This window comes from Salmo salar, chromosome ssa25 (assembly GCF_905237065.1).
Source record: "Salmo salar chromosome ssa25, Ssal_v3.1, whole genome shotgun sequence".
Taxonomy (NCBI): Eukaryota; Metazoa; Chordata; class Actinopteri; order Salmoniformes; family Salmonidae; genus Salmo; species Salmo salar.
The window spans coordinates 45,403,140-45,429,277 of record NC_059466.1 but is presented as its reverse complement, the minus strand read 5'-3'; the positions used below and the strand labels follow the sequence as shown (position 1 = coordinate 45,429,277).

General features: G+C 45.3%; 1 protein-coding gene across 1 annotated transcript in view; it reads left to right on the top strand.

Annotated features, from left to right (window-relative positions):
* The window catches only part of LOC106586853 (glucose-6-phosphate exchanger SLC37A1), a 37,920-nt gene that overhangs the window by 9,061 nt on the left and 2,721 nt on the right, over positions 1 to 26,138 (top strand). The window contains exons 3-19 of the mRNA XM_014174572.2: positions 4,637 to 4,718; positions 11,552 to 11,651; positions 11,908 to 11,986; positions 12,265 to 12,400; positions 12,531 to 12,607; positions 14,342 to 14,508; positions 14,657 to 14,712; positions 15,257 to 15,331; positions 15,423 to 15,524; positions 18,255 to 18,345; positions 19,219 to 19,281; positions 19,555 to 19,640; positions 21,863 to 21,911; positions 22,120 to 22,193; positions 22,383 to 22,461; positions 22,619 to 22,716; positions 23,262 to 23,338. Coding sequence (XP_014030047.2) covers positions 4,637 to 4,718; positions 11,552 to 11,651; positions 11,908 to 11,986; positions 12,265 to 12,400; positions 12,531 to 12,607; positions 14,342 to 14,508; positions 14,657 to 14,712; positions 15,257 to 15,331; positions 15,423 to 15,524; positions 18,255 to 18,345; positions 19,219 to 19,281; positions 19,555 to 19,640; positions 21,863 to 21,911; positions 22,120 to 22,193; positions 22,383 to 22,461; positions 22,619 to 22,716; positions 23,262 to 23,338 — 1,491 coding nt within the window. The remainder of the gene's footprint in view (positions 1 to 4,636; positions 4,719 to 11,551; positions 11,652 to 11,907; positions 11,987 to 12,264; positions 12,401 to 12,530; positions 12,608 to 14,341; positions 14,509 to 14,656; positions 14,713 to 15,256; positions 15,332 to 15,422; positions 15,525 to 18,254; positions 18,346 to 19,218; positions 19,282 to 19,554; positions 19,641 to 21,862; positions 21,912 to 22,119; positions 22,194 to 22,382; positions 22,462 to 22,618; positions 22,717 to 23,261; positions 23,339 to 26,138) is intronic.

The following is a 26,138-nucleotide window of genomic DNA, read 5'->3' as shown; positions in this document are numbered from 1 at the left end:
ATGCTGGAGGAAACGGGTACAAAAGTATCTATATCCACAGTAAAACGAGTCCTATATCGACAACCTGAAGGGCCGCTCAACAAGGAAGAAGCCACTGCTCTAAAACCGCCGTAAAAAAGCCGGACTACAGTTTGCAACTGCACATGGGGACAAAGATCGTACTTTTTGGAGAAATGTCCTCTGGTCTGGATGAAACAAAAATTGAACTATTTGGCCATAATGACCATCGTTTTGTTTGGAGTAAAAAGGCGCTTGCAAGCCGAAGAACACCATCCCAACCGTGAAGCACGGGGGTGGCAGCATCATGTTGTGAGTTGCTTTGCTGCAGGAGGGACTGGTGCACTTCACAAAATAGATGGCATCATGAGGTAGGAAAATTATGTAGATATATATTGAAGCAACATCTCAAGACATCAGTCAGGAAGTTAAAGCTTGGTCGCAAATGGGTCTTCCAAATGGACAATGACCCCAAGCTTACTTACAAAGTTGTGGCAAAATGGTTTAAGGACTACAAAGTCAAGGTATTGGAGTGGCCATCACAAAGCCCTGACCTCAATACCATTGAAAATTTGTGGGCAGAACTGAAAAAGCGTGTGTGAGCAAGGAGGCCTACAAACCTGACTCAGTTACACCAGCTCTGTCAGGAGGAATGGGCCAAAATTCACCCAACTTATTGTGGGAAGCTTGTGGAAGGCTACCCAAAACGTTTGACCGAAGTTAAACAATTTAAAGGCAATTCTACCAAATACTAATTAAGAGTATGTAAACTTCTGATCCACTGGGAATGTGATGAAAGAAATAAAAGCTGAAATAAATCATTCTCTCTACTGTTACTGACATTTCACATTCTTAAAATAAAGTGATCCTAACTGACCTAAGACAGGGAATATATACTAGGATTAAATGTCAGGAATTGTGAAACTGAGTTTAAATGTATTTGGCTAAGGTGTATGTAAACTTCCGACTTCAACTGTAGCTACTGTGTTCAACATGTATATTATTATTCTGGTTTTATCTAGCTCTATTTGAGATATTTGACCTTGGCTTGCTAGCATCTAGGTAATCAATCCTCTGATGACATCTGCAATGTTGTGGACGATAACCATCTGACTTTGTGTTTGTTAACTTGCATGAGCTGCATTTGAAGTTGCATGTGATCCACTGATGGGTCAACAAAGAGCTTTCTGATGAAGAACTGTGTGCACAACTTTTCATGACGCTGACGGACAATGGGTATACAGTGCATTTAGAAAGTATTTAGACCCCTTGACTTTTTCCACATTTTGTTACGTTACATCCTTATTCTAAAATTATTTAAATTGTTTTTTCCCCCCTCATCAACCTACACACAATACCACATAATGACTAAGCAAAAACTGTTTTTTAGATTTTTTTTGCAAATGTATAAAATAAAATAAAAAACTGAAATATCACATTTGCTATGTATTCAGACCCTTTACTCTGTACTTGTTGAAGCACCATTGGCAGCTAATACAGCCTTGAGTCTTCTTGGGGATGACGCAACAACCTTGGCAAACCTGTATTTGGGGAGTTTCTCCCATTTTTCTCTGCTGATCCTCTCAAGCTCAGTCAGGTTGGATGGGGAGTGTCGCTGCACAGCTATTTTCAGGTCTCTCCAGAGATGTTTGATCGAATTTTTAAAAAAAAGGCTAACGTAACAAAATGTGGAAAAAGGGAAGGGGTCTGAATACTTTCCAAATGCACTGTATATCTGACCCTGTATCAGTGGATGAATGTACCTACAGGGAGACTACTCCTCCTCCTCCTCCCTTCCAGTCCCTAACTGTTGTCCCCCTGTAGGTACAGAACCTCCAGTCCTTTACTGTTGTCCCCCTGTAGGTACAGAACCTCCAGTCCTTTACTGTTGTCCCCCTGTAGGTACAGAACCTCCAGTCCTTTACTGTTGTCTCCCTGTGTTGTCTTCCTGTAGGTACAGAGCCTCCAGTCCTTTACTGTTGTCTCCCTGTAGCTACAGAACCTCCAGTCCTTTACTGTTGTCTCCCTGTGTTGTCTCCCTGTAGCTACAGAACCTCCAGTCCTTTACTGTTGCCCCCTGTGTTGTCTCCCTGTAGCTACAGAACCTCCAGTCCCTTACTGTTGTCTCCCTGTAGCTACAGAACCTCCAGTCCCTTACTGTTGTCTCCCTGTAGCTACAGAACCTCCAGTCCTTTACTGTTGTCTCCCTGTAGCTACAGAACCTCCAGTCCCTTACTGTTGTCTCCCTGTAGCTACAGAACCTCCAGTCCCTTACTGTTGTCTCCCTGTAGCTACAGAACCTCCAGTCCCTTACTGTTGTCTCCCTGTGTTGTCTCCCTGTAGCTACAGAACCTCCAGTCCTTTACTGTTGTCTCCATGTGTTGTCTCCCTGTAGGTACAGAACCTCCAGTCCCTTACTGTTGTCTCCCTGTGTTGTCTCCCTGTAGCTACAGAACCTCCAGTCCCTTACTGTTGTCTCCCTGTAGCTACAGAACCTCCAGTCCTTTACTGTTGTCTCCCTGTAGGTACAGAACCTCCAGTCCTTTACTGTTGTCTCCCTGTGTTGTCTCCCTGTAGCTACAGAACCTCCAGTCCTTTACTGTTGTCTCCCTGTGTTGTCTCCCTGTAGGTACAGAACCTCCAGTCCTTTACTGTTGTCTCCCTGTAGCTACAGAACCTCCAGTCCTTTACTGTTGTCTCCCTGTAGCTACAGAACCTCCAGTCCTTTACTGTTGTCTCCCTGTAGCTACAGAACCTCCAGTCCTTTACTGTTGTCTCCCTGTAGCTACAGAACCTCCAGTCCTTTACTGTTGTCTCCCTGTAGGTACAGAACCTCCAGTCCTTTACTGTTGTCTCCCTGTGTTGTCTCGCTGTAGGTACAGAACCTCCAGTCCTTTACTGTTGTCTCCCTGTGTTGTCTCCCTGTAGGTACAGAACCTCCAGTCCTTTACTGTTGTCTCCCTGTGTTGTCTCCCTGTAGGTACAGAACCTCCAGTCCCTTACTGTTGTCTTCCTGTAGGTACAGAACCTCCAGTCCCTTACTGTTGTCTCCCTGTAGGTACAGAACCTCCAGTCCCTTACTGTTGTCTCCCTGTAGGTACAGAACCTCCAGTCCTTTACTGTTGTCTTCCTGTAGGTACAGAACCTCCAGTCCCTTACTGTTGTCTTCCTGTAGGTACAGAACCTCCAGTCCCTTACTGTTGTCTCCCTGTAGGTACAGAACCTCCAGTCCCTTACTGTTGTCTCCCTGTAGGTACAGAACCTCCAGTCCCTAACTGTTGTCTCCCTGTAGGTACAGAACCTCCAGTCCTTTACTGTTGTCTCCCTGTGTTGTCTCCCTGTAGCTACAGAACCTCCAGTCCTTTACTGTTGTCTTCCTGTAGGTACAGAACCTCCAGTCCTTTACTGTTGTCTCCCTGTAGCTACAGAACCTCCAGTCCCTTACTGTTGTCTCCCTGTGTTGTCTCCCTGTAGCTACATAACCTCCAGTCCTTTACTGTTGTCTCCTGTAGGTACAGAACCTCCAGTCCTTTACTGATGCCCCCTGTGTTGTCTCCCTGTAGCTACAGAACCTCCAGTCCCTTACTGTTGTCTCCCTGTAGGTACAGAACCTCCAGTCCCTAACTGTTGTCTCCCTGTAGCTACAGAACCTCCAGTCCTTTACTGATGCTCCCTGTGTTGTCTCCCTGTAGCTACAGAACCTCCAGTCCTTTACTGATGCTCCCTGTGTTGTCTCCCTGTAGCTACAGAACCTCCAGTCCTTTACTGTTGTCTCCCTGTGTTGTCTCCCTGTAGGTACAGAACCTCCAGTCCTTTACTGATGCTCCCTGTGTTGTCTCCCTGTAGGTACAGAACCTCCAGTCCTTTACTGATGCTCCCTGTGTTGTCTCCCTGTAGGTACAGAACCTCCAGTCCTTTACTGATGCTCCCTGTGTTGTCTCCCTGTAGCTACAGAACCTCCAGTCCTTTACTGATGCTCCCTGTGTTGTCTCCCTGTAGGTACAGAACCTCCAGTCCTTTACTGATGCTCCCTGTGTTGTCTCCCTGTAGGTACAGAACCTCCAGTCCTTTACTGTTGTCTCCCTGTGTTGTCTCCCTGTTGGTACAGAACCTCCAGTCCTTTACTGATGCTCCCTGTGTTGTCTCCCTGTAGGTACAGAACCTCCAGTCCTTTACTGATGCTCCCTGTGTTGTCTCCCTGTAGCTACAGAACCTCCAGTCCTTTACTGATGCTCCCTGTGTTGTCTCCCGGCAGCCTCATCTCTGTGTGTCTCCCTGTAGGTACAGAACCTCCAGTCCTTTACTGATGCTCCCTGTGTTGTCTCCCTGTAGGTACAGAACCTCCAGTCCTTTACTGATGCTCCCTGTGTTGTCTCCCTGTAGCTACAGAACCTCCAGTCCTTTACTGATGCTCCCTGTGTTGTCTCCCTGTAGGTACAGAACCTCCAGTCCTTTACTGATGCTCCCTGTGTTGTCTCCCTGTAGGTACAGAACCTCCAGTCCTTTACTGTTGTCTCCCTGTGTTGTCTCCCTGTTGGTACAGAACCTCCAGTCCTTTACTGATGCTCCCTGTGTTGTCTCCCTGTAGGTACAGAACCTCCAGTCCTTTACTGATGCTCCCTGTGTTGTCTCCCTGTAGGTACAGAGCCTTCACCTTTGGACTCACCTTCCTGCTGTACACCAGCTTCCACCTGTCCAGAAAACCCATCAGCATTGTCAAGGTAACACACACAGACACTGATGTATCCTATAGGGAATTCACTGTACTACACTGGCATGTTGCATAAACAGAGACTTACTCACTATACACTCGTCTCCACACACTATATATATTTACATTACATTACATTACATTTAAGTCATTTAGCAGACGCTCTTATCCAGAGCGACTTACAAATTGGTGCATTCACCTTATGATATCCAGTGGAACAACCACTTACAATAGTGCATCTAAATCTTTTAAGGGGGGGGGTTAGAAGGATTACTTTATCCTATCCTAGGTATTCCTTAAAGAGGTGGGGTTTCAGGTGTCTCCGGAAGGTGGTGATTGACTCCGCTGTCCTGGCATCGTGAGGGAGCTTGTTCCACCATTGGGGTGCCAGAGCAGCGAACAGTTTTGACTGGGCTGAGCGGGAACTGTGCTTCCTCAGAGGAAGGGGGGCCAGCAGGCCAGAGGTGGATGAACGCAGTGCCCTTGTTTGGGTGTAGGGCCTGATCAGAGCCTGAAGGTATGGAGGTGCCGTTCCCTTCACAGCTCCGTAGGCAATCACCATGGTCTTGTAGCGGATGCGAGCATCAACTGGAAGCCAGTGGAGAGAGCGGAGGAGCGGGGTGACGTGAGAGAACTTGGGAAGGTTGAACACCAGACGGGCTGCGGCGTTCTGGATGAGTTGTAGGGGTTTAATGGCACAGGCAGGGAGCCCAGCCAACAGCGAGTTGCAGTAATCCAGACGGGAGATGACAAGTGGCTGGATTAGGACCTGCGCCGCTTCCTGTGTGATGCAGGGTCGTACTCTGCGAATGTTGTAGAGCATGAACCTACAGGATCGGGTCACAGCCTTGATGTTAGTGGAGAACAACAGGGTGTTGTCCAGGATCACGCCAAGGTTCTTAGCACTCTGGGAGGAGGACACAATGGAGTTGTCAACCGTGATGGTGAGATCATGGAACGGGCAGTCCTTCCCCGGGAGGAAGAGCAGCTCCGTCTTGCCGAGGTTCAGCTTGAGGTGGTGATCCGTCATCCACACTGATATGTCTGACAGACATGCAGAGATGCGATTCGCCGCCTGGTTATCAGAAGGGGGAAAGGAGAAGATTAATTGTGTGTCGTCTGCATAGCAATGATAGGAGAGACCATGTGAGGATATGACAGAGCCAAGTGACTTGGTGTATAGCGAGAATAGAAGAGGGCCTAGAACAGAGCCCTGGGGGACACCAGTGGTGAGAGCGCATGGTGCGGAGACAGATTCTCGCCACGCCACCTGGTAGGAGCGACCTGTCAGGTAGGACGCAATCCAAGCGTGGGCCGCGCCGGAGATGCCTAACTCGGAGAGGGTGGAGAGGAGGATCTGATGGTTCACAGTATCAAAGGCAGCAGATAGGTCTAGAAGGATGAGAGCAGAGGAGAGAGAGTTAGCTTTAGCAGTGCGGAGAGCCTCCGTGACACAGAGAAGAGCAGTCTCAGTTGAATGCCCAGTCTTGAAACCTGACTGATTAGGATCAAGAAGGTCATTCTGAGAGAGATAGCAGGAGAGCTGGCCAAGGACGGCACGTTCAAGAGTTTTGGAGAGAAAAGAAAGAAGGGATACTGGTCTGTAGTTGTTGACATCGGAGGGATCGAGTGTAGGTTTTTTCAGAAGGGGTGCAACTCTCGCTCTCTTGAAGACGGAAGGGACGTAGCCAGCGGTCAAGGATGAGTTGATGAGCGAGGTGAGGTAGGGGAGAAGGTCTCCGGAAATGGTCTGGAGAAGAGAGGAGGGGATAGGGTCAAGTGGGCAGGTTGTTGGGCGGCCGGCCGTCACAAGACGCGAGATTTCATCTGGAGAGAGAGGGGAGAAAGAGGTCAAAGCACAGGGTAGGGCAGTGTGAGCAGGACCAGCGGTGTCGTTTGACTTAGAAAAAGGGGATCGGATATCGTCAACCTTCTTTTCAAAATGGTTGACGAAGTCATCCGCAGAGAGGGAGGAGGGGGGGAGGGGGAGGAGGATTCAGGAGGGAGGAGAAGGTAGCAAAGAGCTTCCTAGAGCTAGAGGCAGATGCTTGGAATTTAGAGTGGTAGAAAGTGGCTTTAGCAGCAGAGACAGAAGAGGAGAATGTAGAGAGGAGGGAGTGAAAGGATGCCAGGTCCGCAGGGAGGCGAGTTTTCCTCCATTTCCGCTCGGCTGCCCGGAGCCCTGTTCTGTGAGCTCGTAGTGAGTCGTCGAGCCACGGAGCAGGAGGGGAGGACCGAGCCGGCCTGGAGGATAGGGGACAGAGAAAATCAAAGGATGCAGAAAGGGAGGAGAGGAGGGTTGAGGAGGCAGAATCAGGAGATAGGTTGGAGAAGGTTTGAGCAGAGGGAAGAGATGATAGGATGGAAGAGGAGAGAGTAGCGGGAGAGAGAGAGCGAAGGTTGGGACGGCGCAATACCATCCGAGTAGGGGCAGAGTGAGAAGTGTTGGATGAGAGCAAGAGGGAAAAGGATACAAGGTAGTGGTCGGAGATTTGGAGGGGAGTTGCAATGAGATTAGTGGAAGAACAGCATCTAGTAAAGATGAGGTCAAACGTATTGCCTGCCTTGTGAGTAGGGGGGGAAGGTGAGAGGGTGAGGTCAAAAGAGGAGAAGAGTGGAAAGAAGGAGGCAGAGAGGAATGAGTCAACGGTAGACGTGGGGAGGTTAAAGTCACCCAGAACTGTGAGAGGTGAGCCATCTTCAGGAAAGGAACTTATCAAGGCGTCAAGCTCATTGATGAACTCTCCAAGGGAACCTGGAGGGCGATAAATGATAAGGATGTTAAGCTTGAAAGGGCTGGTAACTGTGACAGCATGGAATTCAAATGAGGAGATAGACAGATGGGTCAGGGGAGAAAGAGAGAATGTCCACTTGGGAGAGATGAGGATTCCAGTGCCACCACCCCGCTGGCTCGATGCTCTAGGGGTATGCGAGAACACGTGGGCAGACGAAGAGAGAGCAGTAGGAGTAGCAGTGTTATCTGTGGTAATCCATGTTTCCGTCAGCGCCAGGAAGTCTATGGACTGGAGGGTAGCATAGGCTGAGATGAACTCAGCCCTGTTGGCTGCAGACCGGCAGTTCCAGAGGCTGCCGGAGACCTGGAACTCCACGTGGGTCGTGCGCGCTGGGACCACCAGGTTAGAGTGGCAGCGGCCACGCGGTGTGAAGCGTTTGTATGGCCTGTGCAGAGAGGAGAGAACAGGGATAGACAGACACATAGTTGACAAGCTACAGAAGTGTTGTTTCTTGTATTATTGTCTCTTGTGTCTTTAGAGAACTGTTTCACTTTGATATCCTTTTTTCTTCTGTCCTGATTTTCTCTTTCTTTTCTTCTGTTAACTAGATATTCTTTGTTGTTCTTCGTTAGCTAGCTAGCTTCTTCCAAAAGAGTCCCTAGCAACTGCTTAGCAACTGGTAAACAATTCAGCTAGCTAAGATAACTACAATTTTATGAAAAATAGTTATTTTTCAAAAGCCTATCTTCTTTGTTTGTTGCTTGTTTTTTCTCCTCTTCAGTCTTGCAGTTTTCTTTTGCTTTTTTCCAATGTACTTCACTCTAAAAACCATGTAAATTTCAATATTTGTAGGAGCTCAGTAGTTAATAGACCAATAAGAAATAGAGTTCCAAACCACTCATATATACATGTTATCAGCGCAGGTGGTACTGTAACCTGGTCAGCATGACCTCACAGTGGTTCAGCCTGCAACTCTAACCTGGTCAGCATGACCTCACAGTGGTTCAGCCTGCTACTGTAACCTGGTCAGCATGACCTCACAGTGGTTCAGCCTGCAACTCTAACCTGGTCAGCATGACCTCAGTGGTTCAGCCTGCTACTATAACCTGGTCAGCATGACCTCACAGTGGTTCAGCCTGCTACTGTAACCTGGTCAGCATGACCTCACAGTGGTTCAGCCTGCTACTGTAACCTGGTCAGCATGACCTCACAGTGGTTCAGCCTGCTACTCTAACCTGGTCAGCATGACCTCACAGTGGTTCAGCCTGCTACTGTAACCTGGTCAGCATGACCTCTATGTGGTTCAGCCTGCAACTCTAACCTGGTCAGCATGAACTCTATGTGGTTCAGCCTGCTACTCTAACCTGGTCAGCATGACCTCACAGTGGTTCAGCCTGCTACTGTAACCTGGTCAGCATGACCTCACAGTGGTTCAGCCTGCAACTCTAACCTGGTCAGCATGAACTCTATGTGGTTCAGCCTGCAACTCTAACCTGGTCAGCATGACCTCTATGTGGTTCAGCCTGCTACTGTAACCTGGTCAGCATGACCTCACAGTGGTTCAGCCTGCAACTCTATTCTGGTCAGCATGACCTCTATGTGGTTCAGCCTGCAACTCTAACCTGGTCAGCATGACCTCACAGTGGTTCAGCCTGCTACTGTAACCTGGTCAGCATGACCTCACAGTGGTTCAGCCTGCAACTCTAACCTGGTCAGCATGACCTCAGTGGTTCAGCCTGCTACTATAACCTGGTCAGCATGACCTCACAGTGGTTCAGCCTGCTACTGTAACCTGGTCAGCATGACCTCACAGTGGTTCAGCCTGCTACTGTAACCTGGTCAGCATGACCTCACAGTGGTTCAGCCTGCTACTCTAACCTGGTCAGCATGACCTCACAGTGGTTCAGCCTGCTACTGTAACCTGGTCAGCATGACCTCTATGTGGTTCAGCCTGCAACTCTAACCTGGTCAGCATGAACTCTATGTGGTTCAGCCTGCTACTCTAACCTGGTCAGCATGACCTCACAGTGGTTCAGCCTGCTACTGTAACCTGGTCAGCATGACCTCTATGTGGTTCAGCCTGCAACTCTAACCTGGTCAGCATGAACTCTATGTGGTTCAGCCTGCAACTCTAACCTGGTCAGCATGACCTCACAGTGGTTCAGCCTGCTACTGTAACCTGGTCAGCATGACCTCACAGTGGTTCAGCCTGCTACTCTAACCTGGTCAGCATGACCTCTATGTGGTTCAGCCTGCTACTGTAACCTGGTCAGCATGACCTCACAGTGGTTCAGCCTGCAACTCTAATCTGGTCAGCATGACCTCTATGTGGTTCAGCCTGCAACTCTAACCTGGTCAGCATGACCTCTATGTGGTTCAGCCTGCTACTTTAACCTGGTCAGCATGACCTCTCAGTGGTTCAGCCTGCTACTCTAACCTGGTCAGCATGACCTCACAGTGGTTCAGCCTGCTACTGTAACCTGGTCAGCATGACCTCACAGTGGTTCAGCCTGCTACTGTAACCTGGTCAGCATGACCTCACAGTGGTTCAGCCTGCTACTCTAACCTGGTCAGCATGACCTCTATGTGGTTCAGCCTGCTACTGTAACCTGGTCAGCATGACCTCACAGTGGTTCAGCCTGCTACTATAACCTGGTCAGCATGACCTCACAGTGGTTCAGCCTGCTACTCTAACCTGGTCAGCATGACCTCACAGTGGTTCAGCCTGCTACTGTAACCTGGTCAGCATGACCTCACAGTGGTTCAGCCTGCTACTGTAACCTGGTCAGCATGACCTCACAGTGGTTCAGCCTGCTACTGTAACCTGGTCAGCATGACCTCTATGTGGTTCAGCCTGCTACTGTAACCTGGTCAGCATGACCTCTATGTGGTTCAGCCTGCTACTGTAACCTGGTCAGCATGACCTCTATGTGGTTCAGCCTGCTACTTTAGCTGCTCCAGAATGACAAGCAATGCAGAGGCAGGGCATTAACCTTTTTTTGGGTGGTTTGAGCCCCGTACAAATGACCTGGACTAACCTGTAGCCCCGCACATTGACTCGGTACCAGTACCCCCTATATATAGCCTCGTTATTTTATTCTTGTGTTACTTTTTAATTGATTTCTTACTTAATTTCTTTAGTAAATATTTTCTGAACTACATTGTTGGTTAAGGGCTTGTAAGTAAGCATTTCAGGGTAAGGTTGTATTCGGCGCATATGACAAATACAATTTGATCTGAATGCTAATTGGATGAAAGCTGTGGTATATCAGGTCGTATACCACTGGTATGAAATAGGAAAAAATATGCTAGTAACCAGGTTATAATAGCAATAAGGCACCGCGGGGCTTTGTGGTATATGGCAAATTTACCACGGCTGTTTTCAGGCACTCCATGATGCGTGGTACGTTACAGTAGCCCTTAGCCGTGGTATATTAGCCATATACCACAAACCCCTGAGATGCATATTGCTTAATTATACCATGGCATTGTTGAATACTCCTTTCTGATTGGCTTCAAGGGCATTCTAGAGTGTGCATTATTTCCCTATAAGGCACCGTATATTTACATGGTACAATTCAATGGCTATAGTTCATTCTTAGATGTTCTGTTTGAGCTGCGTTAGTCAAACATGATTGGCATTGTTGAATTCGATTTTCATAATAGCAAGCTAGGACTGATGTTTGGTTCGCTAAACTAGCAAGTTTGTTAGGTTACCAAGGCAACTACTGTCACTATCCAGTAAACTTGCTAGCTACTTCAGTGGATGTTGAACACACTTCTTCTACCTGCAAATGAACCCAGTTCTAGTGGTAAATGTGTTAAATTATAGCCTTGGTATAAAAGGGATAATCAACTCGGGGCTCTATGCTGTTCTCTGGAAGATAATGCATCTCTGCTAGCGCGTTGTGGACCACACCTTCCACATCGTTCATTATTTTCCAGAGAACGCATCGACCATTGTTTACTTTGGAACTATAGCATGGCTGCAAGCTGCTTGACATTGGGATGAATGTATGACAACATGTATGCTGTAGCAGGTGTTCTTTTTCATGATGAGGGTAATGAATATGCATGTTTTCTCATGGAGATCATACTTGCTCCACAGAGTGAGCTGCATAAGAACTGCTCAGCTCTCCATGAGCTCTCCACAGCAGGTAGCAGGCAGCTGCCGAGCCTCCACACAGACTGCAGCTGGAAACCCTTTGGTGAGAACCCACTCAACCCTTGTTCTCTTTCTCTGCCTGACACACTTTCTCTGATGACACTCTTCTTCTCAATCCCTCTTACACCAATTCCCATTCCCTCCCACCTATTCCACCTACCTACCTTCCCTACACGTGTTACTATTCACACATTTTTGTTGATCCTCCCATAACCAAATCCAGGGGTCAGTATTCAGATAAGTGGCCCTTGGTTGAATTGATGTTATTCTTATGCCAAAACTATTTTCACCATTTCTAGATAAAAGCAACTATAAACAGCTGCTGGGAGCCATGGATTACTCCTTCCTCTGTGCCTACGCTGTGGGAATGTACCTCAGGTAAGGCTTCAACTAGGCTGTCCATGTAACCTGACCAGGGGAAATCTCTGGCTGTGTTATTTGCTAGAAAGGTCCTGGAGTTGATCCTGGACAGGTCAGGTGATTAGGAAAACCCACCAATATCTAACTGCTATTTTAACTTGAGCAAGAGTGTCAACGCTGAAGATCTGAGTTGGTGACAGTTTGTATTCTATAAGAGGCCTAGTGATGTTAAGTCCTGAACCTGGGAGGAGATTGTGTCTATTCCTATGATTGTGTCATCATTGTGCGTCCTGCAGTGGCATCATCGGCGAGCGCCTGCCTATCCGTCTGTACCTGACGTTCGGCATGCTGATGAGTGGCCTCTTCACCTGTCTGTTTGGTCTGGGCCGCATCTACAACATCCACAACCTCAGCTTCTATATATTTGTCCAGGTGAGTCAAACGCATACATAGAATGGAGAGATCAGAGGACAACTATTCTGTATGTTTTTTTTCTAGCTGCTCTCGTTGCTCCCAAGTCTTAACATAACATACTCCTCTGTGTGTTTCTCCGCTGCCTCAGGTGGCCAATGGCTTGGTTCAGACTACTGGCTGGCCCAGTGTGGTCACGTGCATCAGCAACTGGTTTGGGAAGGGAAGGTAAGCTGTAAGATGTGGTGGTGTTGTTATTATTCTGATGATTCCTCTATAGTTCAGATACATTGAAGTTACAATAAGTTACAGGAGGGATCTGATCAGAACACTATCCTAACCCTGTTTTAACTGGTGTTCCCTACAGGAGGGGTCTGATCAGAACACTATCCTAACCCTGTTTTAACTGGTGTTCCCTACAGGAGGGGTCTGATCAGAACACTATCCTAACCCTGTTTTAACTGGTGTTCCCTACAGGAGGGGTCTGATCAGAACACTATCCTAACCCTGTTTTAACTGGTGTTCCCTACAGGAGGGGTCTGATCAGAACACTATCCTAACCCTGTTTTAACTGGTGTTCCCTACAGGAGGGGTCTGATCAGAACACTATCCTAACCCTGTTTTAACTGGTGTTCCCTACAGGAGGGGTCTGATCAGAACACTATCCTAACCCTGTTTTAACTGGTGTTCCCTACAGGAGGGGTCTGATCAGAACACTATCCTAACCCTGTTTTAACTGGTGTTCCCTACAGGAGGGGTCTGATCAGAACACTATCCTAACCCTGTTTTAACTGGTGTTCCCTACAGGAGGGGTCTGATCAGAACACTATCCTAACCCTGTGTTAACTGGTGTTCCCTACAGGAGGGGTCTGATCAGAACACTATCCTAACCCTGTTTTAACTGGTGTTCCCTACAGGAGGGATCTGATCAGAACACTATCCTAACCCTGTTTTAACTGGTGTTCCCTACAGGAGGGGATCTGATCAGAACACTATCCTAACCCTGTTTTAACTGGTGTTCCCTACAGGAGGGATCTGATCAGAACACTATCCTAACCCTGTTTTAACTGGTGTTCCCTACAGGAGGGATCTGATCAGAACACTATCCTAACCCTGTTTTAACTGGTGTTCCCTACAGGAGGGATCTGATCAGAACACTATCCTAACCCTGTTTTAACTGGTGTTCCCTACAGGAGGGGTCTGATCAGAACACTATCCTAACCCTGTTTTAACTGGTGTTCCCTACAGGAGGGGTCTGATCAGAACACTATCCTAACCCTGTGTTAACTGGTGTTCCCTACAGGAGGGATCTGATCAGAACACTATCCTAACCCTGTTTTAACTGGTGTTCCCTACAGGAGGGGTCTGATCAGAACACTATCCTAACCCTGTTTTAACTGGTGTTCCCTACAGGAGGGATCTGATCAGAACACTATCCTAACCCTGTTTTACTGGTGTTCCCTACAGGAGGGATCTGATCAGAACACTATCCTAACCCTGTTTTAACTGGTGTTCCCTACAGGAGGGATCTGATCAGAACACTATCCTAACCCTGTTTTAACTGGTGTTCCCTACAGGAGGGGTCTGATCAGAACACTATCCTAACCCTGTGTTAACTGGTGTTCCCTACAGGAGGGATCTGATCAGAACACTATCCTAACCCTGTTTTAACTGGTGTTCCCTACAGGAGGGATCTGATCAGAACACTATCCTAACCCTGTTTTAACTGGTGTTCCCTACAGGAGGGATCTGATCAGAACACTATCCTAACCCTGTTTTAACTGGTGTTCCCTACAGGAGGGATCTGATCAGAACACTATCCTAACCCTGTTTTAACTGGTGTTCCCTACAGGAGGGGTCTGATCAGAACACTATCCTAACCCTGTTTTAACTGGTGTTCCCTACAGGAGGGGTCTGATCAGAACACTATCCTAACCCTGTTTTAACTGGTGTTCCCTACAGGAGGGGTCTGATCATGGGCATATGGAACTCCCATACCTCAGTGGGCAACATCCTGGGCTCTTTGATTGCAGGTTACTGGGTCTCCTCCAACTGGGGCCTGTCCTTCATCGTTCCCGGCCTCGTCATCGCTGCCATGGGCGTCGTCTGCTTCCTCTTCCTCATCGAACGTGAGTACTGCTCTGTGACTGGTTATAGGAAGATTGGAAGAGACTTTCTTCCCGTTGACCTCAGAGAAGTTTCCATGCATGATTTATGTGATGGTAAAACTTTTGCATGCTGACATTCACATCTAATCTGACCTGGTTGTGTCTGCAGATCCAAATGATTTGAGAAGCGTCCATGATGTACAGAACCCTGCTTCCAGCAACACTGTGAGTACTCATCATGTCTCTCTGGGTCTGCCAAAGCATCTCTTCTTAGTATAGACATAATATGGGGACGACATTTCAGAGGTATGAATCTCAGACAGACAAAGCCCCCTTGTTTTTGTTCTATGCCGAGTGTAAGTGCCATTTTGGAAATGTGTTGTGGACTTGTTTGTTTGTTTTGTGAGCCATGAGTGGTTTCATTGTGCGTAGCCCACGTCTTCAGAATTTGCCTGAATAGCATCGTTTCCATAACAACTGTCTCCCACTTTATCCCACTGATAGCAGTAGAGTACCTGAGTGTCACACATCAAAAAATAATTGTTTACAATGTGGGTGGATTCATTGTAAAAGCTTTATTTAAGGTTATTCTTGATTGACAGGTGATGTTTTCATTCTCCCACACTACTTTGAACTGCGTTACAGATGTTTATATTGGTGGCTGCTGGAACACTATATCTTGATGGTGAAAACTGAATGTAGCTTCATATGGACTCTGTAACATGATGGTAAATGGTGTTGCACTTGGTTTTGTTTTCTCATGTAAAAGCTGACCAATAGCTGGAAAGGAGTGAATGGACATAACCAGCTCTATCATTCGTACAAACAAGGAGGCAAATCTCAGGTGTGTGTCTGTTTTTATCTGAGTTTGTCTGTGTTTTATGTTAGTGTCTGTATCTTAGATCTGTGTTATTAACCCTTGGTCTCCCTCTCAGAACTGGGACACAGAGCTGCTGCTCCCTGTACAGCAGGTGGTGGTGGTGAAGAGCGAATTGGAGCCCTCGGCCATCAGCTTCATGGGAGCGCTACGCATACCGGTCAGTCACCTGAGCTCTCACACCACCCATATCAACACACACACACACACACACACACACACACACACACACACACACACACACACACACACACACACACTTATGGATTGATATCCTTGTGGGGACCAAATAATTGATTCCCATCCAAAATCCTATTTTCCTTCACCTTAAACTTAACCCTAAAACTACACCTAAACCTAACCTTAACCCTAAACCCCTAACCCTAAAACTACACCTAACCCTTAACCCTAGCACTAACCCTAACTCCTAACACTAAACCTACCCCTATCCCCTCACTCCTTACTGCTCACTCCTAACCCCTCACTCCTAACCCCTCACATAACTGTGCAGCCGTATTCATCGACCTGGCCAAGGCTTTCGACTCTGTCAATCACCACATTCTTATTGGCAGACTCGACAACCTTGGTTTCTCAAATGACTGCCTCGCCTGGTTCACCAACTACTTCTCAGACAGAGTTCAGTGTGTCAAATCAGAGGGCCTGTTGTCCGGACCTCTGGCAGTCTCTATGGGGGTGCCACAGGGTTCAATTCTCGGGCCAACTCTTTTCTCTGTATACATCAATGATGTTGCTCTTGCTGCTGGTGATTCTCTGATCCACCTCTACGCAGACGACACCATTCTGTATACTTCTAGCCCTTCTTTGGACACTGTGTTAACTAACCTCCAGATGAGCTTCAATGCCATAAAACTCTCCTTCTGTGGCCTCTAACTGCTCTTAAACGCAAGTAAAACTAAATGCATGCTCTTCAATCGATCGCTGCCCGCACCTGCCCGCTTGTCCAGCATCACTACTCTGGACGGTTCTGACTTAGAATACGTGGACAACTACAAATACCTGGGTGTCTGGTTAGACTGTAAACTCTCCTTCCAGACTCACATTAAGCATCTCCAATCCAAAATTAATTCTAGAATCGGCTTCCTATATCGCAACAAAGCCTCCTTCACTCATGCTGCCAAACATACCCTCATAGAACTGACTATCCTACCGATCCTCGACTTCGGTGATGTCATCTATAAAATAGCCTTCAACACTCTACTCAACAAATTGGATGCAGTCTATCACAGTGCCATCCGTTTTGTCACCAAAGCCCCATACACTACCCACCATTGCGACCTGTACGCTCTCGTTGGTTGGCCCTCGCTTCATACTCATGGGGCGGCAGGGTAGCCTAGTGGTTAGAGCGTTGGACTAGTTGCAATATCGAATCCCCGAGCTGACAAGGTACAAATCTATCGTTCTGCCCCTGAACAAGGCAGTTAACCCACTGTTCCTAGGCTGTCATTGAAAATAAGAATTTGTTCTTAACTGACTTGCCTAGTTAAATAAAGGTCAAAAAATTATAAAAATACTCGTCGCCAAACCCACTTTATCTACAGGTTATCTACAGGTTATCTACAAGTCTCTGCTAGGTAAAGCCCCGCCTTATCTCAGCTCACTGGTCACCATAGCAGCACCCACTCGTAGCATGTCCTCCAGCAGGTATATCTCTCTGGTCACCCCCAAAGCCAATTCCTCCTTTAGCCGTCTCTCCTTCCAGTTCTCTGCTGCCAATGACTGGAACGAACTGCAAAAATCTCTGAAGCTGGAGACTCATATCTCCCTCACTAGCTTTAAGCACCAGCTGTCAGAGCAGTTCACAGATCACTGCACCTGTACATAGCCCATCTGTAAATAGCACAAACAACTACCTCATCCCCTACTGTATTTATTTATTTTTCTTGCTCCTTTGCACCCCAGTATCTCTACTTGCACATTCATCTTCTGCACATCTACCATTCCAGTGTTTAATTGCTATATTGTAATTATTTCGCCACTATGGCCTATTTATTGCCTTAACTCCCTTATCTTACCTCATTTGCACTCACTGTATATAGACTTTTTGTTTTCTTTTGTTCTACTGTATTATTGACTGTATGTTTTGTTTATTCCATGTTTAACTCTGTGTTGTTGTATGTTGTCGAACTGCTGTGCTTTATCTTGGCCAGGTCGCAGTTGTAAATGAGAACTTGTTCTCGACTAGCCTACCTGGTTAAATAAAGGTGAAATAAAATAACCCCTACACTAACCTAAGCCTAACTGTAACATTAAAGCCTAAAATAGCATTTTTACTTGTTGGGAAATGTTGCTGTTCCCTACATGTCAGAATTGTCCTTGTTTTACTATCCTTATGAAGACTTCTGGTACCCACAAGGAGAGTTAAACAAAAAGTCTGCTGAGGGGAGGAGGGCTCATAATAATGACTGGAACGGAGCAAATGGAAACCGTTCCACTTGTTCTGCTCCAGCCATTACCACGAGTCCTCCCCATTTAAGGTGCCACCAACCTCCTGTGCTGTTCCCCAAAGCCAGGGTGTCAAGCTCATTTCCTGGAGGGCTTGTATCGGCTGGTTTTTGTTCTTTTCTTTCAATTCAAGTCCAATTTAAGACCTACACAACCAGGTGACGGGAGTTCCTAACTAATCAATGACCTTAATTGATAAAGTCAAGTACAAGGGGCAGCGGAACCCTGCCGACACTCTGCCCTCCAGAACTGGATTTTGGCACACGTGCCCTAGGCTCTTAAATAGATCAAAAAGAATTGCATAGGTACTGTATAAGCAACTGGGGAAAACGCTGGCCCTAAACATAAACCAAGTACCTTTTCTATTCTAGACAAATGTATAGCTTTTATTTGTTGACGGTATGCTTCTCTCTCTTTCTCCATCCAGGGAGTGATCGAGTTCTCTCTGTGTTTGCTGTTTGCCAAGCTGGTCAGCTACACTTTCCTCTTCTGGTTACCGCTCTACATCACGAAAGCAGGTATGTGCCAGTGGTGGAAAAAGGACTCAATTGTCATACTTGAGTAAAAGTAAACATACCTTAACAGAAAAATGGCTCAAGTAAAAGTGAAAGTCTCCCAGTAAAATACTATTTGAGTAAAAGTATCTGGTTTCAAATGTACTTAAGGTCAGTGGTAAAAAAAAGTACTCAATCGTCATACCTGAGTAAAAGTACAAAGTAAAAGTAAATGCTATACATCAAATTCCTTATATTAAGCAAACCAGACGGCAAGCTTTTCTCATTATTTTTAATTAGGGACAGACAGGGGCACACTCCAACACTCAGACGTCATTTACAAACACAGTATTTGTGTTTCATGAGTCTGCCAGATCAGAGGCAGTAGGGATAACAATGTGTTCTATTGATAGGTGCCCTAATTCTGTCCTGATTGATCATTCTAAATGTAAGGAGTACTTTTAGGCGTATCAGGGAAAATGTATGGAGTAAAAAGTACATTATTTTCTTTAGGAATGTAGTGGAGTAAAAGTTGTCAAAAATATACAAAATAGTAAAGTACAGATTCCCATCTGTACTACATCTGTAGAGAAACTCTGTTTGGGCATTGTGGTAAGAGATGCAAGATATACTAGATGTGTCAGGGCATTCAATCTTTGTCTGATGACTATTTGACATTAGGTCTTGATGTTCTGTGGTCAGCTCTGCCAGGTAGCATTCCTGTGCTCTGCCAGGTAGCATTCCTGTGCTCTGCCAGGTAGCATTCCTGTGCTCTGCCAGGTAGCATTCCTGTGCTCTGCCAGGTAGCATTCCTGTGCTCTGCCAGGTAGCATTATTAGTGTGTCACTTGTTTTGTTTGCCAGAGGGTGTGTTGAGATGGTGTTCTGTCTGTCTCAGCTCACCTAGATGCCAAGAAGGCCGGAGAGCTCTCCACTCTGTTTGACGTGGGAGGAATTGTGGGTATGTTCCCGTTTTTGTTTTTTTCAGTGGTTGTTTTAATATCTGTTCTCTTCATGTAGCTTCATGACGTCAAAACAAACCATATAACTTTCTTATGATCTGGATGTTTCTGCACCTTTGTGTGTTTTGTGTCAGAGATTTTTTTTATTTGTCAAGATTATCATTGGAAACTAATAGACATCATTCCTACATCATTGGAATAGAACTACCCTCAAACCACTCCTATTTTCTTGATTGTTGTGCTCATCACATAGTCTCTGTCTGTCTGTATAGGAGGAATCCTGGCTGGGGTCATATCTGATAAGCTGGGAAAGAGGGCCACTACCTGTGCAGTGATGCTGCTGCTAGCTGCTCCTACTGTGAGTCAGTCTCTCTCTCTCTCTCTCTCGGTCTTGCTCTCTGTCTGTCTCTGCCTCTCTCCTCTCTCTGCCTCCCCCTGTTGTACAGGACAGGAATCACAGTTGATCATCTCAATGAATAAAACTATGAGCATGCATCATGAACCTTACAGGACATGTACACTGAGTGTACAAAACATTAAGAACACCTTCCTAATATTAATTTGCACCCTCCAGTTTTGCCCTCGGAACAGCTTCAATTGGCTGCTAATCAAGTTGGCTGCTAAACGTGTGTATGTGACAAATAAAATGTGATTTGTCGGGGCATGGACTCTGCCAGGTGTCGAAAGCGTTCCACAGGGATGCTGGCCCATGTTGACTCCAATGCTTCCCACAGTTGTCAAGTTGGCTGGATGTCCTTTGGGTGGTGGACCATTCTTGATACACACAGGAAACTGTTGAGCGTGAAAAGCCCAGCAGCGTTGCAGTTCTTGACACAAACCGGTGCGCCTGGCACCTACTACCATACCCCGTTCAAAGACACTTAAATCTTTTCTTTCCCGTTCACCCTCTGAATGGCACTCATACAAAATCTACACTGAACAAAAATATAAAAAGTAAAGTGTTGGTCCCATGTTTCATGAGCTGAAATAAATATCACAGAAATGTTCCATACGCACAAAAAACGTATTTCTCTCACATTTTGTGCACAAATTTGTTTACATCCCTGTTTGTCAGCATTTTCTCCTTTGCCAAGATAATCCATCCACCTAACAGGTGTGGCATATCAAGAAGCTGATTAAACAGCATGATCATTACACAGGTGCACCTTGTGCTGGGGACAAAAGGCCTCTCTAAAATGTGCAGTTTTGTCACACAACACAATGTGCAATTGGCACTCTGACTGCAGGAGTGTCCACCAGAGCTGTTGCCAGAGAATTTAATGTTAATTTATCTTCCATAAGCCGCCTCCAACTTTGTTTTAGAGAATTTGGCAGTACGTCCAACCGGCCTCAAAACAGCAGACCACGTGTAACCACGCCAGTCCAGGACCTCCACATCCGGCTTCTTCACCTCCGGCATCGTCTGAGACCAGCCACCCAGACAGCTGATGAAACTGTGGGTTTGCACAACTGAAGAATTTCTGTACAAACTGTCAGAAACCGTCTCAGGGAAGCTCATCTGAGTGCTCGTCATCCTCACCAGGGTCTTGACCTGACTGCAGTTTAGCGTTGGAACTGTTTTCAGTGGGCAAATGCTCACCTTCGATGGCCACTGGCATGCTGGAGAAGTGTGCTCATCACAGATGAATCTGTTTTTACTGTACAGTAAAGATGGCACACAGCCTGTATGGCGTTGTGTGGGCAAGCGGTTTGCTGATGTCAACGTTGTGAACAGAGAGCCCCATGGTGGCAGTGGGGTTATGGTGTGGGAAGGCATAAGCTAACGACAATGAACACTATTGCATTTTATCGTTGGAAATTTGAACGCACAGAGATGCCTGGACAAGATCCTGAGGCCCATTATCGTGCCATTCATCCACCGCCATCATCTCATGTTTCAGCATGATAATGCACGGCCCCATGTTACAAGGATCTGTACACAATTCTTGGAAGCTGAAAATGTCAGTTCTTCCATGGCCTGCATACTCATTGAGCATGTTTGGGATGCTCTGGATCGATGTGTACGAGAGTGTGTTCCAGTTCCCGCCAATATCCAGCAACTTTGCACAGCCATTGAAGAAGAGTGGGATTAAATTCCCCAGGCCACAGTCAACAACCTGATCAACTCTATGCAAAGGAGATGTCGCACTGCATGAGGCAAATGGTGGTCACACCAGATACTGACTGGTTTTCTGATCCACGCCCCTACTGTTTGGTATCTGTGACCAACAGATGCATGTCTGTATTTCCAGCCATATGAAATCCATAGATTAGGGCCTAATACATTTATTTCAATTGATTGATTTCCTTATATGAACTGTTGCATCGTAATAATTGTTGCATGCTACATCTATATTTTTGTTCAGTATGTTTCAATTGTCTCAAAGCTTATAAATCGTTCTTTAACCTGTCTCCCCTTTTATCTATACTGATTTTGAAGTGGATTTAACAAGTGACATCAATAAGGGATCATAACTTTCACCTGGATTCACCTGGTCAGCCTGTCATGGAAAGAGCAGGTGTTCTTAATGTTTTGTCCACTCAGTGTATTTGATAGCTGTTTTTTGTTCTTTGTTTCAGCTTTATGGCTTTTCTATGATCAGTGAGTTTGGACTGGGACCCACCATCGGTAGGGATAAATTCTCATATTCTCCAGTTTGTGTTGAGGGATTGACTGAATCCCACTCCTGAGCCCATTGACTTGTATAGATATTGGCTGTGCTATTTTGACTATCAGTGACTTACAGGTGAACAGTGTTATGTCACAAGCATGGTTGGTTTTGACATTCAATCAACAATCAAGTGAATGGTGTTTTGATGTGCCGTGTACCTCCTAGGTATGCTGCTGGTGTGTGGAGGGCTAGTGAATGGACCATATGCCCTTATTACAACAGCAGTGTCTGCTGATCTGGTGAGTGTGTTTGTGTGTTGTGTGTCTGTCTCGCTATCCCATTACACTGTTTATAATCCTCCCTAGTTTTATCTTCCTAACCTTTTTGAACGGCCATACTATTTCAGTATTTCCTGTGTGTGGGCCTCTCTCTGACCTCGAATCCTGTGTCTCTCTCTCTCTCTCGACCTTTTGACCTTTTGACTCCAGGGAACACACAAGAGCCTGAAGGGCAACTCCAGAGCCCTTTCTACTGTCACGGCCATCATCGACGGCACAGGATCAGTAGGTTAGTGGGTCATCTCCAGCCCTACCAGTAGACCCTACATGATAAATTAGCTCCACAAGGCGGTAGCTAACGGCCACGGGTTGCTTTCGAATTCAGCATAGGACTATCTTTCTCTGTGACTTACTAACTGTCCTGTGATGATATATTTTCTTCTCAGGTGCAGCGATAGGCCCCCTCCTGGCAGGAGTGTTGTCATCACGGGGATGGAACCAGGTCTTCTACATGCTGATGGCAGCTGACTTCCTAGCACTGATGGTGTGTGCGGAGGCTAATCTTCTAAATATTGGACCTGAAATGTGCATTAATGTGTGTATGGATTTCGTAGAATGAGGTTGTAATGTGTGTGGATCTCGTAGAATGAGGTTGTAATGTGTGTGGATCTCGTAGAATGAGGTTTTAATGTGTGTGGATCTCGTAGAATGAGGTTTTAATGTGTGTGGATCTCGTAGAATGAGGTTTTAATGTGTGTGGATCTCGTAGAATGAGGTTTTAATGTGTGTGGATCTCGTAGAATGAGGTTTTAATGTGTGTGGATCTCGTGGAATGAGGTTTTAATGTGTGTGGATCTCGTGGAATGAGGTTTTAATGTGTGTGGATCTCGTGGAATGAGGTTTTAATGTGTGTGGATCTCGTGGAATGAGGTTTTAATGTGTGCGGATCTCGTGGAATGAGGTTTTAATGTGTGCGGATCTCGTAGAATGAGGTTTTAATGTGTGCGGATCTCGTAGAATGAGGTTTTAATGTGTGCGGATCTCGTGGAATGAGGTTTTAATGTGTGTGTGGATGTGCTTTCTCTGTAGCTGTTGCTGCGGCTGGTGACTAAGGAGCTGACTTCTGCTAACGTGGTTAAACTTCGTTCTGGCAGCACCACAGTAGAGTAAGTGACTTCTCTCTGTTTGGTGTATATTCTACTTATTGTACTAGGGTGGTATCCAGGCTTGATAATCATGATTGAGGCCACTGATCATGTTCTATGTTGATGATCTATGTTCTACGATCATACATGCTAACCTCCCCTGTTATTGGTCAAAGTGAGAGGTTACCATGTCTTGGTATGATCTTTGACCCTCTGTTACTTTCTCAATCATTAATCACCATTCATTAAGGATTATCTGTAATCATGGTAGCATCCACATTATAGTAGAAATGTTAAGAAACATATTATATTCTTATTTATGATAAAAGTAACTCCAAAATGACACAATACATTATTTACCATTCATTTCTATTTGGCACAAAATAATCTGAAACACAACTAAAACTAATTGCAAATGCATCCAACAAGTTTGTAGTCACAAGCTTGATGTAGTCATTGCGCCCTAGGAATACCGGACCAAATACTACACTTTTGACTACTTTATTTATAAGACTCTTTAGAGGTGTCAATTATGACGTGTAACTTTTTGAGAGAAAACAAATGTATTACTTGTTAAACAAAATCTCTTTCTTTGAGCAATTGTACAGTGGCAAGTATGTAAACCCTTTGGAATTACCTGGATTTCTGCATAAATGATACTTAAAATTTGACTAAGTCACAACAATAGACAAACACAGTGTGCTTAAACTAATAACACACAAATGATTGTATTTTTCTTGTCTATATTGAATACATAATTTAAACATTCATGGTGTAGGTTGGGAAAAGTATGTGAACCCCTAGGCTAATGACTTCTCCAAAAGCAAATTGGAGTCAGCTAACCTGGAGTCCAATCAATGAGATGATGTTGGTTAGAGCTGCCCTGCCCTATAAAAAAAACATTCACAAAATTTGAGTTTGCTATTCACAAGAAGCATTGCCTGATGTGAACCATGCCTCAAACAAAAGAGATCTCAGAAGACCTACGATTTAAGATTTGTTGACTTGCATAAAGCTGGAAAGGGTTACAAAAGTATCTCTAAAAGCCTTGATGTTCATCAGTCCATGGTAAGACAAATTGTCTATAAATGGAGAAAGTTCAGCACTGTTGCTACTCTCCATAGGAGGGGCCGTCCTGCAAAGATGACTGCAACAGCGCAGAATGCTCAATGAGGTTAAGAAGTATGTGTCAGTTAAAGACTTACATAAATCTCTGGAACATGCTAACATCTCTGTTGACGAGTCTACAATACGTAAAACACTAAACAAGAATGTTGTTTATGGGAGAACACCATGGAAGACACCACTGCTGTCCAAAAAAAAACATTGCTGTACGTCTGAAGTTCGCAAAAAAGCACCTGGATGTTTTACAGCACTACTGGCAAAATATTCTGTGGACAGATGAAACTAAAGTTGTGTTGTTGTTTGGAAGGAACACACAACTCTATGTGTGGAGGAAAAAAAGGTGCAGCACACCAACATCAAAACCTCATCCCAACTGTAAAGTATGGTGAAGGGAGCATCATGGTTTGGGGCTGCTTTGCTGCCTCAGGGCCTGGACAGCTTGCTATCATCGACAGAAAAATGAATTCCCAAGTTTATCAAGACATTTTGCAGAAGAATGTAAGGCTATCTGTCAGCCAATTGAAGCTCAACAGAAGTTAGGTGATGCAACAGGACAACAACCCAAAACACAGAAGTAAATCAACAACAGAATGGCTTCAACTGAAGAAAATACACCTTCTGGAGTGGCCCAGTCAGTCCTGACCTCAACCCGATTTGAGATGCTGTGGCATGACCTCAAGAGAGTGGTTCACACCAGACATCCCAAGAATATTGCTGAACTGAAACAGTTTTGTAAAGAGGAATGGACCAAAATTTCTCCTCACCGTTGTGCAGGTCTGATCCGCAACTACAGAAAACGTTTGGTTGAGGTTATTGCTGCCAAAGGAGGGTCAACCTGTTATTAAATCCAAGTGTTCACATACTTTTTCCACCCTGCACTGTGAATGTTTACACGGTGTGTTCAATAAAGACATGAACAATTATAATTGTTTGTGTGTTCTTAGTTTAAGCAGACTGTGTTTGTCTATTTTTGTGACTTAGATGAAGATCAGATGAAATTATATGACCAATTTATGCAGAAATCCAGGTAATTCTAAAGGGTTCACATACTTTTTCTTCCCGCTGTATTACTATAATATAATTATCAAAATGTTTTGAGCATACAGTATAGCTCAATATTTTAATTGTTTATTTTATACAGTCGTTTTTGCTCATCTTTATCAAGGGAGTCAATAATTTTGGAACCCCCACTGTATGTCACAGAAATACAGATAAGTCAGTCAGATGAACTCATGGCTACCATTTTTATGCCTGTGTGTATTATGACGGAAGTTAGAGGTGGTTTCGCGAGTCAATGCTAATTAGCGTTAGTACAGTGATTGGAAGCTTCAAGGTTATTATAGTAAACTAAAATTGGAGAAACAATTTAGTAAACTGAAATAAAATAATTAAAAGCTTTTGAAAAACTGAAACTATTATATTTGACTGTGAAACAAACTAAACTAAAAAAAAATGTTTAATTGTAGTTTTTTTTTTCTACCCCTACTAAAATCAAATCGGGTTTTCAACCTTTTTTTCCTAATGGGGTTTGTGAGCTTTTGAATCTGGCGGGTAAATGTTGACAGTAGATGGCAATCTTTCAAATAGGCCTGGCTTGTGCATCACTGTCACTAGTTAACAGTAGCTAGCAACTTCAAGTGTGTCAGTTTTTGTTTTCCAATTCAAAATGAATCTACTCCCTGTTTCTTTCCAAACA